Consider the following 14,627-nt stretch of genomic DNA (forward strand, 5'->3'; position numbering starts at 1 on the left):
ATATGCAATTCAAGATAGAATGAACTAAAGGACATCAAATCTACAAAAGTAAGGGTATTTATTGGAGTGTTATATTTCTCAGCAATCTTTAAACCTAACCGTGAGATCTTAGGATCAATATTTCCCTTAGATGGAATAAGCCGCGATATTTTCCTAGCTTATCTCTTTATGCAGAGAATGTTGATTCTACTTATTAGTTTGTGTTTCAATAATAATTCTGATAGGGAGGAAAGGAAGAAAGACGATTCCGCTGCAGCTATTTCTTGGTTACTAGAGAGGATGACTAAAAATTCATAAGACAGTTTCTCTGAGAGACGGAGTTTTGATCTGTGCAGACGAAATGCTTATAGGTTTGCATGATTGTTGTAGGCTTCGGATGTACATGGCAAACAAGCTAGAAAAATATAGTTTGAAAATCATGATTTTGTATAATGCAAAAATCCACTATCTTTTAAATGCTCAATACCGGGGAGAACAGCGATGGAAAAGGTCTTTAATCAGAAGAACAGAAGCTATTAAAGCCCGTCTAGAGTGCAATCCATTTGGCTAAACCAATTTTCTACAGCAATAGTAACATAATAATAATATGGCAACTATTTAATTCCATTGCATTAGAGTTGAAAAACAGAAAGGTGACTTACATGTATGTTGGACCTCTAAAGAAAAATCATAAGATAAATTCCACCAGAGTTTCCACCCTTAAAAAAGAGAAAGATTGGCTGTTTCCTTTATGAATTCACAAAGGACACTACAAATCTCTCGCATGTTCCAAAAATAAAAACAAATATGTACTAAGCACCATTCAAAGGTGGATGGCATCAGCTCCGGAAAACCTGAGCTGATATGAGAAGGTAGTGAAATTTTTGAGTTTTACGTCCCACAGTTATGCCGGCTATGCTAAAGGAGACGGTGATTATGAGAAATGAATGAAATAGTGGAATGAAGAAAGTGAGAGGAAACGGGAGAATCCCGCAGAAATCCAGGCACACGGTGATTGTTTACTAAAAGGTCACTTGGCGCGAGGTGGAATCGAACCAGGGATCCCATGCACCAGAAGCGAACGCTTTACCACTGAGCCATCGCGTCCGCTGAGCACATATCTTCCTATAACGACACAAAATATGATGTGGAAGAATTAGATCAAAAATGTGTTACTTATTCTAAAGCAGGCGTACAATTCGATTGCCTATGGCAATCTGATCACCAACGCTCTTACGTGTATGAGTATGTGTATTGTATTCTTCACACAAGTGCAATAAGCAAATAGATAGTTTTTATTTCATAGAAGCTTTAGCTAAAGAATTTTCAGAAAGAATATTACAAGCACATCTCGTGAACACGAGGTGTCCTAGAGGGATACGTCTCCTGGTCGGAAGAATCCTTCGGAAACCAGTTCTTTGACCAGAAACAAGAACATAATATATCATTTCACGAAAGAGAAAAGGATGTCATTTTTGTCCGCTACCTGAAGAAAGGAAAACAAACTTATTCCGTGTCGCACGTGATTGGCCTGTTTGTCAGTATTGAAGAAAGGTGATATTTTAAAAAAAGTGCCGAGTGACATTTGAAAAGAAACGTAAAAATAAGCAAATGATATTATTGATTAAATAGAAGTGCTATTTTTATTTTTATCAATTACTTAAGATTATTGTATGCATAGTGTGCTAGATTTTCGGAGTCCATTAAAATTCTGCCGTGTGGAAATCGATAAAAAAAAATTGTGAAATATTGTGAAATTAATCATGTTAAATATTAAAGTAAATATTTAATTATAATTGAAGGTAAACCGTTATGACATATATATATATATATATATATATATATATATATATATATATATATATATATATATATATATATATATATATATATATTGCAAATTTCAACTCAAAATAAGGAAAATGACTCCAAGAGAAACAGCAATACATTATAATAATACTTTTATTTGAAAAATGTAATGTTTACTTTTGAAAATTAAAAAAAAACATTTATGAGAAAATATTAAGGAGGTACTTATATTAGTCTTTTAATTAGGTATGATATTAAAGATTGAAAGCTTTTATAAAAATTAAAGTTTCCTTTCGAAACCTACGTATGTAAATGTATTTAATAGTGATAAGACGAAATACTCTACATCAGAGTTTGTGCACAAACATATAATACCAAATTTGGAGGCTTAAAGTAATTGCCGACGCCTCGGACAATTGGTACCAATCACTATGATTTCCACCAACTTGACTACTGGAATAACTGCTGTGTGTTCCCACGGCAGGATTCGTCTAACTAGTCGATTGAAACCAATCACTAGGGTGGCTTTTCTTTTAATAAAATTTCGCCGACCTAGCTATAAGTTACACTACATCACGCAAATCTCTCCACACAACACGATCGTATCTTGATAGTGGTTGTATTTATAGATAATGACAGGAAATATGACATTCGTCTTTCATCTTTCCATAATCTATTCTCCTAACCTTATGTCACAAGAAGGCACATTAATTGTATCTTGATTACTACCCATAACAATAAATGTCACAAAATAAGAGTATCGATAAAGAATACAGCAATTGCAAAGAAAGTTACAGTATTTTTTTTCAATTCGCCTTTAAAATAACACCATCCGTTCTGGAATGTCAAAGTTGCACATTTTAGTAAATGACTAGAACTTAAAAAACCTATATGAGTCAGAAAATTGAGAAATCGTTATAAGACGTAATACTTTCACATGTGTAGTAATGATAATATCCATATATGTAAAACGACAGCATATGCTAAAAAGTAATTCATTTTGTTTGAAATAATGCGAACTACTTTTAAACATATGCCAATATAAGTATAAGAAATATTTAAGATATAAATTATACTTCTAAATTATCTTGACACATTTTGTTCATGACAGAAAACGATACATCCACTTAAACTTTTAGTTGTACTTCTTTGATTCTGCACCCCAATAATACCATCCCTGAGAACCAATGTATCAGTCAGTATAGGGCAATGTATTTTACGATTTTTTGGCAATTAAACACTCCTGATCTTGTACAATATATATATAAAATTACATCGCTGCCAAAATTTCACTTCGATTTTGTGACTCCTAAAATTGTGTAAGTCATGTACTCCATCCTAACTTTTTAAATGGGGTATAGGTACAGTACATAACTCCGAGTCAAAACATCTTTAAACTTGAGAAAGCGAAGCGGGAAAAAGTCAATCTAGTACCGTTTCCAACTTGTTAGACAAGTGCAGGAGCAATTTTTTTTTAGAATCATATATAATATGTTTCCCATTTTCATAAGTAAAATATTTCCTTAACAATTGCAGAAGCCAGGTTTCAGAATCGTTCATTTGTTTATTAGATCATCAACCATCCGTTTTAAGAACAACAAAAACATTTTTTCCAAAAATAAAACGATAAATCATTCGAACGACTACTATTTTGTCATTTCTGTACTGAGAATTGTGCAGTAATCTTTTACCTGTCGCTAATGGAATGGATGTTCTGTTAACTATATTTTGGTCAATATACTAACTGAAACTAAACATTGTTTTTACTTTCAATAAACTATCAGGACTGTATTATAATACTGTTTCTATCATTTTCTACGTTATATGTCTCTCTTTCTTCCCAGGATGATGCTTTTTTTATGTTGATCCTACTACCATTTAAAAATTCGAATGTAACAAATGTTCTATCTCAGATTACAACACTGGATGATGTTACATTACATATGCACGAAAGAGGGGTTTACCTATACCTACCAGCCTTTACAATTGAAAGTACTTTAGATTTGGTCAATCCTTTGAAGAAGGTATGTACATATTTTGCGCACTTATTGTCATGTATTCACTAAATTTTAATATATAGTGTAAACAGCACAAATAAAATACCTTTCACGATTTCTCACAATGTTCCTAAAAATCAAGAAAATGTTTTCTCTGATACTTGCAAATACAATTATGCAATTTGCATTATTAAGAATAATTTTGTACATAGTATGAAAGAGATACAGTTTAGTATACTTTAGGTAATATACCTTGGTAAGAAACCTCGTTCACAAGCACTTTCAGTGGGAAATAAACCAATTCGTGGTGTAAAATGCTTTAAACGACTATCAAATCAGTAGTAGATAAAAGTATAAAATACAGTGGGTATATAAAATAAGCTAAAAACGCACAAAGAAAACCGAAATATAACAAAATATACCACCAAAGGTAAATTAATTACTCAGCTCTCAAAACCTTAAAACACAGTATATGATAATGGGACTCCAGCATGTTGTAGGGAGAGAAACCGATGAATTGCAAAGTTTCTCTCACAGGAACAAAACTGTAATATGTATAAATGAGAAAAGGTTATGACAAGAATAACCCTTCAACTTTCCAAAAATATAGCAGGACTTTCATTCGGAGGAGAGTAGTCAAATCCGAGTGGAGATAAAATACTACATAAAATACAGGGTGCGGCACGTAAAACCGGCCCGTCGTAATATTCTGGTATATTGTGTTTTTGGCAACACTTAAATAATCTACCTTCCTACCAAGAGATGGCGTGTCGAGGTCGGGTCGACTTACGTGACCTGCAGCAGTCACGTGCAGCCGCAGCCAGTGAAACTTGTCGAAACCAGTTGAGAAAAAGGCCTCGTTGTGTTAAGCCGGGTGAGTGTCAGTGTGTGATAATGCCGTATTCGATACCCGAGCGTGTTGCCATTGTTGAAGAGTTCATTCTCACTGGATCTTTTGTGAAAACAAAGAATTTGTTTCGGGAGAAATTTCCAGGACGTTCTGTGCCAGCAAAAAGCACCATTCAGGAATTGATTGAAAAATGGCGGCGTACAGGATCGGTTCAAAATGCTCCCAGGAACAGATGACCATCTGTCTGCACACCTGAATTAAAGATGCAGGTGGAGGAGATAATGACAAGTAGTCCTCGAAAGTCAACCAGGAGATTGAGTCAACAGGTTCATGCGAGTGAGAGAAGTTGCAGACGTGTTTTAAGGGGACTGAAGTTAAACCCGTACCGGATAAGTGTTGTTCAAGAACTGAAGGAGCCTGACCTGCAGAAGAGGGTGCATTTCTCTTCATGGCTGTTGAGCAATGTTGCCAGTGGTTTCTTGGATCCACTAATGCTCATCATGAGAGACGAGGCGTGGTTCCACCTGTCTGGGTACATAAATTCACAAAACAACCGGTATTGGTCGACAGAAAATCCACACGCAATCCACCAGGTACCCTTGCATGATGAGAAGATTGGTGTTTGGTGTGCCATTTCCGCCACACGCGTTATTGGGCCCATATTCTTTGAGACGACAGTGAACAGTGACGTGTATATGGGAATCCTTGAGGAGTTTTATACACACTTGACCGAAGAGGAGCGTCAGTTATGTTACTTTCAGCAGGGCGGTGCAACATGCCACACATCAGCTGCATCATTGTCCCTTGTGCATGAGATGTTTACACCAGAGAGGACAATCAGCAAAGGCTTGTGGCCTCCTCCGTCACCAGACTTGTCCACGTGTGACTTTTACTTATGGGGACTGTTAAAGGGAAGAGTATACGAAACAAATTCACACATAACTGAAGAACTCAAGAGCAGGATCCAGGATGTCACCAATAGCATTACAACACAAGAACTGACAAGGGTATATATGAATCTCCTCAATCGTGCTCACATGTGTGTTGAAGTGGGCGGAGGACACTTTCAGCACCTGCTGTGAAGGCTGCTGTGAAGGTGAGTAGTCATATTCAATACGTTATATTTCATTTATGTGTTGTAGTTAATCATATTCAATATATTACATTTCATTTTATGTGTTCACTTTACGGGCCGGTTTTACGTGCCGCACCCTGTATAATAAGAAAAAAGATTTGATAAACAAAATTGGCAAAACCGAGAAGTTTAGCAAAAAGGAGGGTTACAACCCTCAAACTAATGGAAAATTAATGTGACTCAAAACTGAAAGTGAAACAGAAAATATAAGAACTTAATCAAAGAAACAGGATTTTTAAAAAATACTGAATTTCAAAGCCGAGAAAATGTTGAAATAATATATCAACTAAAAGTAGAATGAAATATTGAAACCAGTATTTCTACCACATGAAGCTAGTTATTAGCCCTCGTAACTCAGGAAAGTACTGGGATGTAGTCTGTAGAGTTGACGGGCTTATCCCACAATATTTTGAAACAAATATTTAGAGCCGTATTGGGATAGAGAGTATTGGGATCGAGACATGGGTTTCTTTGACTAATGAAACCTGACACTGTTCTAGAATAAACATGTTGTGATATTAGGAGAGTGAATGAATAGTGAGATAGAAAGCAATGTGGAAGGAAAATGAAATATACTTAACGTACTGTCAGACGTGATTCACAATCTTTCATTGACGATCCTTTCAGCATATTAACATCCATCCTCTGGAATATGAATCCTCAGTTTTGGATGTCCAGAAAAACTTGGCACATAAACTACTGATTTAAAATTAACTTAGAGCCTGAAATAAATTTGAACATATTTTCAAAGAATTAACCCGTTCTTGCCTTTTGTAAAGACCACGTAACTTACGATGAGTTGTCCCTTCAGCTTGGACAAATTTTGTACGTTGAAAATCTATGTGACAGAATGTATTTTTCCACACCGCAGTCATCGTTCGAATATCTATCAGGAGACGCGTACCTTGATTTTGTTCAAAGGCATGGATCATTGCATTCCTGGTTCATTGAATCGACGGCTGGCTTAAGAAATAGTGTTAGTATAGGTCGACGTCTTAAAAGATTATCTTAGTCATGCAGATACGATTTGCTAGTTTATTAATTAATACATTCAAGGAAAACAAAATGTTAATATAACAAAGAAATATTTTTTTGGGTCTGAGAATGCGAATGAACTGTAAGTCTTGTTGAATAAAGTGAAAATTTAAACGTAAGTCAGATTTAAAATAATCAAAAGACTGTGATAACAAATTGACAATGTTTGTTCTTTTGAACAAATTTACTAAAGCGTTATTATCAACCTCCAACATGATGTTTTTACACTACAAATATACACGTCAGTAATTGTTGGTAATTAATACCCATAACACCCCCTTACCATGCTCTTGAGGTATTTGTCAGCTAATAGCTTCGCTGTTTGTCTCCGAGAGAATAGACTGAATTTCTAAAACACTATCACTCCTCATATTAATTATCTATACAAACTCAAGGTTCAAACTTATCACAGACACATTAGTCACAGCAATAAGTTTTGTTATGCGCAAATTCTCAATTAAGTGGGAGACGCGGGTTAGACTCCTGGAGTGAGCTCGTGTGGTTCGGATTATACGTTAATCAGTAGGTCCATCTCGCTGATAGAAAGGACGTAAAACTCAAAACCAACTTAAATCATTCTCAATTAAACATAGGGTTTGTTCACTGTATGAGTTGCGATTCCTGTACATTTATTATATTTTCCTTCAGACACCAACACCTTCAGACATTTGTTACATTTTCCTTCAGAGTAGGATGTTTGACTTTCGGTATCCGACTTACAACTGGGTAACCTCAGATTTACGAAGATTTTGCAATAACAAGAAACAATATCTTACTTGCTGTATTCTGGAACCAGTATATTCCAATATATGAAGGGATAATAAAGAGTTTAGGTGAGAGAGAAACCATATATCATTAATACAATGAAAACTACCTCAAGAACGATCTTGAATTTTATTACAGCTTGGTATTGAAGATGTGTTCATTCCTGAGAAGGCAGACTTGAGTGGAATTACATTGGAACGGCCTCTGGTGGTGTCCGAAGTTATTCAAAAATCACTTATTGAAGTGAATGAAGAGGGAACGAAATCCACCTCTACTATGGGTTAGTTAATTTGTTGTATACTTTGTTTAATATTCGAGAATGAACTATATTGAAAATATTTTCAAAATGATAAATTTTAGATCGTTAAAGTAAGTATATATGTACTGAGGTATGTAACAGCAAACCACAAACATTACTCAAAGATATATTACTAAAAAAATCATATTCCACATAATGATTTAATTTTTTTATAAACTTTGAACGAATCATTGTTGGAAGAAAAGCTGGACGAGTTTGAGGATCCAGCTAAAGTGACAAATATTTCTTCGTAGGCAAAATGTATTGGTCACTACATAATGTATATTTGTTATATTTGTAAGTAGTTAAAGTCTTTTTAGGGGGTTGGTGGAACTTACCCTTCCACTCATGGTGCACCTCCACCAAAATAGTATATATACATTTTATTATTATTTACGTACCCGGTGATACATCACCAAACTGTTATGTTTTGGGGTTTGTTTGTTGTTTACACACGCCGTCTACGCTATAGGGTAGATACGAGTTATCAGTAAGTAGTGTGGCTACGCTACTCCTTTCTAATCATGGAAGCATTCAGGAAACTGGCAGTGTAGTTCCTGGTTTAAACCTCGGAAAAGAAATATACTTACCTGTCATAAACATGGACGGGATCCCATGTCCGGTCATCAACGAAGTTCTATCTTAGACTGTACTTCTAAACGGACTTGCAAGCAAGACACCACACTTTTAAAGAATTAACTTAAGAACTATTAGTTGGTAGAAACAAATACTAGATTTGTTAGGTTTGCTGAAGTAGGTTCTCTAGTTGTGCCCTCTGAAAATGTTCGATTTCGAAATCCTTATGTACAAGGGGATAACTCAAGTACTGCTCCGGTACTTGAACTGACAACTCCTGTCCTGTTATCATGTCTCCCGGCTGAGATAGCGTATGCCACCAACTATTTCATCTTAAGAATTACAACTACTCTCATCGGTGAACAACAATGATATTTTTGAGGTTTATGTCCCAAGGTTATGCTGTTAGTCTAAAGGAGACAGAGATGGTGAGAAATGAATTATATATGTGGAATTATGAATGCAGGAGGAAACGGATGATTCCCGAGGAAACCCACGCATATGATGATTGTCCACCAAAAACTGCCTTGGCGCCAGCTGGGATCCAAACAGGGATCCCACGCACCAGACATAAACGCTCTACCACCGAGCCACCGCGGTCCTCGTCGATGTCCAAGTCTATAAAATATTCATAATAGGGATGTGTTAGCCAAAATACGGCACCGAGATTGGTAGCACTTTATGTGTTCCCAAGCAGAATTTCCATAGCTGTTTAGTACATATAACTCTAGATTAGTAAGCAATTCCATAAAATAAGAAGTTTATTTTCAAACTAAAAACTTTATGATAATGAAAATTAATTCTACATTAATCTACAAAGTAATAAAAACAATATTTTGTCTTTTGATCATGTGATAACTATATTGAGGAAATACATGATTTGAGCTTCTCCGTGGCTAAGCGATTAGCGCACGCGCCTTTGGTGTGGGAGAAACGGGTTCGATTCCACGTGGGAGCTCATGTAGTTGGGATTCCACGTTAATCAGTAGGTCAACGGCTCACATACCCTCGCTGCTAAACGGGACGTTAAGCTCAGCTCAACTCAACAGCAATACATGATTTCTGCTGAGTGTGATATTTGCTTATATTACAGTGACTATCAAATTCATATACCAAACTATATTACGTATGCTATTTCAGCTAGCTATTTTGATTGATTTCCTCCTTGTAAACATCAGCGTTAGCTACACACCTGCCAACAAAAAAAATAAATAAATTATATTTTCCACATATCTGACATTGTCTTCGGAATGAAAAATGGCTAAGCTAAGACTTGCAGCAATTTAGCGCCACTGAATCAACGATTAAAAGAACGACAACGTACAAAAACGAACAACGTAACAAAGGGCACGGAAAAGAACAAAAACAGAGCAGTTCCTGGCTTTTCCATACTGGCAGAACGACATAAAAGGTTGCTTAATTTGACAGCGACAATAAATTGTGTTGTCAGCAAATTCTGTTTTTGTATTATTAGATAAAATTATAAAGCTTTATTTCAAAAACGTAACCTATTCTTAGATACTTGCTAAGACCATGAACAATCTCCTGTGAAAAAATGTTCTACTTTTAGCAATTGCATAAACCAACAGCATCATGCTTTCCGGATAAGTCTCCGACATCGTAGTTTCCTGTAATTTTAAATACAAAGTATTCTTGTTAAAATTATCCAATCATACTCGTCATCTATTCTATTGTATATTCAAAGTCCTATGTTACATAAGGGTTAAAAAGTAGTCGTGAAAGAGAACGAGTACACCCCCTGGTATATTCAATATGGGTTGGAAAAAAGAGGTGTGAAAAGAGAACGAGTACACACCCCAAACTCTTTTTTCACCATAGATCTACATCTACAAAAGAAATCGGATATCTCGTTACAACTCAGCCAAGTGTCCCCACTCTACTCACGGTCCATTCTACTGAAATAAGTTCTATTCTACTCTCCAAGGTAGAATCGATGATGGCCATTGAACATTCAGAAGTTAGTTTTACCGTGACAGCGCCTGCCAAAAGTATAGGAGGACCCCCAAACTTCCCTCAAAAAACAATATATGTATGTATTTGATCAAATTATGTAACAAAGTGCAATACATGTATAATGTTTTGAGTCGAAACGTTTCAAAAGCGAGTTTTCAATGTGTTCTGTGACCTTTCGTTATGCCATATTTTTCAAAAAAGTATGTTCATTAGCTAGAAATATAATTGTAATAACAATCAGACTATTACATTATTTGGGTTGGTTAGCGACGAATGTTATTGTTTCATCGCTTTTAATGAACGCATGAAGGAGAATCGTACATGTGAAGAGAATACTTCTTGAAGGGTCACATGGAGAAAGGGAAGGAAGGTGTAAGTAAGCCAGAACTGAAAATGTTGGGTGGCAGAACACAGAAATAGAAGGGTATGTTTCCAAAGGTGTTGCTCTTCAAAATTTAAGGTAAGTGAACCGCTTTACCAGCCTGCAATAGTTGGAATGGACGTCTCATTCCCTACATTAAAGAGAAAGAAGGGAATGGTGCCAAGGTCGTTGGGTTTTTGAATTCGACTTATAAAACTTTAATTAGGAACAGCGTTTTAGATCGAAACTCACAAGTTGGCCACTATATCTGCGTTTACGATTGTTGTGGATGGAGATTATATTTCTCTATAGCTACGCACTACACAAATATTGAAACAACCTTAGAAATGTACTGAGAATTTGGGAAAAGCGTGCTCCCGAAAACACAAGATTACCGCCATTTGTTTTAAGAGTTCTGTCCGGAATGCAATATGGAAAAAATGATGACGCTCAGCAAAAATATAAATGTTTTAAGTCCAGTTGTCCGGCTTACATAGATGGTCCGAGAGTGGTATAGTAATCAGTGCTGCAAGTACTAAATAAACTTAGAAAAAGTAGAAGGTATTGGCTATAAAAAAAAGTTAATGATAAATCCAATAAAATACTGTATTTTAGGGATACATTTTGATTTCTGTTCTCTTAGAGTGCATTCTTTAATGAAATTGACAGAATAAAAGTCCAGATGAAGTTACATATCTTCCCAAGTTTGTTCCAAAACTTGGTTCAAGGTGTTTAGCCATCTTCCTGTAATGCTTTCACAAACACAAGACAAAAACAATTTGAATGTGGAACAATATATGGAAGTATTATCCGCTATCCCCTAAAACTAAAAATTTTCAAAAACACACTAACATCCGTCCTCTTACATTTTGTCAGGAGTTTATACATCGTTGGTTCGTGAGATAATGTATTATTGTTATAAATCTCTCCTACGCTCTCTTCTAAGAATACGCATTTTAATGAAAGTAGCATAGTAGAAAGCCACAACTACTTCTTAAAACAAAGTCACTTTGGTCGTCTTTCCACAATTCAATCACAAAAAGACCAGTTTCATATTTGTATATTATATTTATATTATCCGCAAAACTGTATATAACTTTTATTGAAATGCAATGCCAGCGAATTATATCTTGGTGAGGAACGTAAGCATTTTAGAAATTGTGCTTTTTGCAAGTTGAGCATGTGTCGATTTCTGTAAAACTTTGGGAATGGGTTGATTACGTTTGTCAGATTTCACCTAACGAGACATAAATGAGAAGTTAAAAAAGAACGCATACCAAGAGAACTTCAGTGGCGGCTGAAGTCCATCAGACTCCCAGGATCGGCATCCATGGTCAGGCCTGTATCCAGGAGTCTACGGGAGGCGGCCACTTAAATTTGTATTGCCCCCTAAAATATTCACGATAAGCTTGCAAATGAACTATCATATGGTGATGAAGTATAATATGGTTGGATCGCCTCCCCTCTTACATATTTTCCTGGCTACGGACCTGTCCATGGTTAAACCCCTTTTCTTTTCGGAAATAAAGTATTTGGGTATTTTGAGATATTTTCAGGAACATTAATTTTGAAATAATCATCTGGTATACAATATATTCGAATTCCATATGTTATAAATAAAAATCACTCACAACGCCGGTTTTAATTTCTTGAGAAGTAAGCGGAAGTGTAGAGAAACTGTTTAGGTAGAAACTTATGTATTTTTAATTATGTCAGAGGTAGTGGAGGGGTAGAGCTAGCCCCATTCCTCCTTCTACCGTTGTCACTAATGAAATCCCTATTACATGACCATTGACCAATGACTTCAGAATAGATTTCATCTCGGCAGCACAATTCTCTGTGAAGTTTGTTAACAAAGTACAGCAATTTTAATTTCATATCAAATCTTTTTGATCGACTTCTGAAAAACAGAGATTTTCTATTCGATCAATTCCGACAACGTTCTCAATTCAATATAAAGTTACCATTAGTTTGATTTTTACCTAATTGGTTTGACTTAGCACAAACCTCAAACATTCCTATAACTAGAGGTAATGAATTACGCTCAGGTTTTAAGCACTTATTAATAGTATATTATTTTCTACTTATAATTGCTTTTACTATTTCACACTTTTAAGATCGTTTGTTCAAGTCGATTACTATTCTTTTTCTTTTAATTATTTCTTCACCCCAACTATTCCAACCACAATGCGTCTTTATACTTTCATAACGAATATTTCTGTGTAGTGGCTTACGTGAAGGGAATTTCGGCTTAAACTGACAGCACAGCTCTATTCTACGGGTCAAAATAAAGCTAAAATTATATATAATTGTAGTCCCTCCGATGCATTTTTTCAATCGTTATGAAAACCAAACATTTCATTTGAAGCAACGTCGTAGATTAACTTGGAATCATTAGCGCTGCTCTACGAATCCATCAAGCAATTTCATCGATTGTTACGGTAAGGGGTGGTGATAGTGTCATCGTCTATGGACTCTTCCATCTGGAAAGAATTGATGTAACTATTAGATGAATTGGTAGACCTACTATATTATTCTTTACCTGCGATGTTCCCACATTCGTATCTTCAGATGAGGACCCGAAGAGTATATAATCATATATATTTTTCATTTGACTTTAACTTGTAGAGTCGTGCTCTGTAATCCTCGAGTGCCTAGAAAAGAAAACAAGATGTACATATAAACATCTGAAATTATGTGTACTTGGAAACGTGACCTCATTTCCGCTTGATGAATTTGGTTCTTCCTCTCTTTGGAGCACGCAATTGTTCTGTGTCTTTTTTATCTTTATCTAGATCACTCAGTTTCACTTGCGGAAACAATTTTTTCCAACAAATAAAACACTAGAGCTCGAGACTACGTAGTGTGAAACAATGAGAAAAGTGGTCACATGATTATTCATACCAGCAGACAATTCACTCGTGTGAGTGATACCATTTGATGTAATAGCACTATCTGATATGGCCGATGTTTGCGGAGTATTTAAGGCGTTCAGCACCAAAAGGCTAAATAGTCTCTGTGATAATCTCATTACTTACTTCAGCCATAGCAAGCAATGCTTAAGAAGCGCTGAAACGATAAGCTGTCTTTAAGCACTTAGTTAGTCTATGTGAACCAGAGGTAAATGTATTATTATTCAGTCTCGAAACTTAGCCAAATTATAGGGGGTTCCGCAGCTGTATATTCAGTGTTTAAATAATATAAGTATAAATAATCTCAAAAAAATATATTAAAGCTGTCAGCTGGAAGACCGTATCAACCGAAACAATGATGGCTAAGATGGCTAAGATGTCAGACAACCGTGCGAACCAGGGAGGTAGTGGTATCCGTGTAGAGCGAAGATCTACTATACATACACTGATTTCATTAATGGCATCCAGAGTTCTATGAAGATTTTGGTTTCAAACATAGGGCCTAAAATTTCCCTGATGAAAAAGTCAGTGCTCAGGTTGCCTAAGGAGTAGCAAAAAGAATCATATAAATACGAGACCTTTCCTAATATTTTCTTCATAAATATGTGATTTAACTAACGAACCACATTCTAAATCAAATTCTGTCAAATAGTAGGACAATCTACCTGATACAAAAATGTGTTCAGTACTTAATCTATTTACAAACTGTTAATATTGCTTTCTCGTAACGTAAACTGAACACCGGTATCAAATTACTTAAAAGAATATAAAATAATCTTTCGATGACTGTAGTAACCTACTTCATCAACACGCAAAATGTGTTGAAGAGAATATTACGACTAAGAAATCTAGAACTTATACAATATTCTATTCAATGTTCTATACTACATTATTATTACTATTTGTTACTACTTTCAGTGATTGCTACTCTACTTT

At 35.5% G+C, this 14,627-nt stretch overlaps 1 protein-coding gene across 1 annotated transcript in view; it reads left to right on the plus strand.

Annotated features, from left to right (window-relative positions):
• LOC145686552 (leukocyte elastase inhibitor-like) overlaps positions 1–14,627 on the plus strand; it is a 53,514-nt gene that overhangs the window by 31,001 nt on the left and 7,886 nt on the right. Inside the window, exons 6-7 of the mRNA XM_081759989.1 lie at positions 3,633–3,812; positions 7,709–7,850. Coding sequence (XP_081616115.1) covers positions 3,633–3,812; positions 7,709–7,850 — 322 coding nt within the window. The remainder of the gene's footprint in view (positions 1–3,632; positions 3,813–7,708; positions 7,851–14,627) is intronic.

The sequence above is a fragment of the Thermobia domestica genome, chromosome 5 (genome assembly GCF_964235325.1).
Source record: "Thermobia domestica chromosome 5, izTheDome1.hap1.1, whole genome shotgun sequence".
In the NCBI taxonomy this organism is placed as follows: domain Eukaryota; kingdom Metazoa; phylum Arthropoda; class Insecta; order Zygentoma; family Lepismatidae; genus Thermobia; species Thermobia domestica.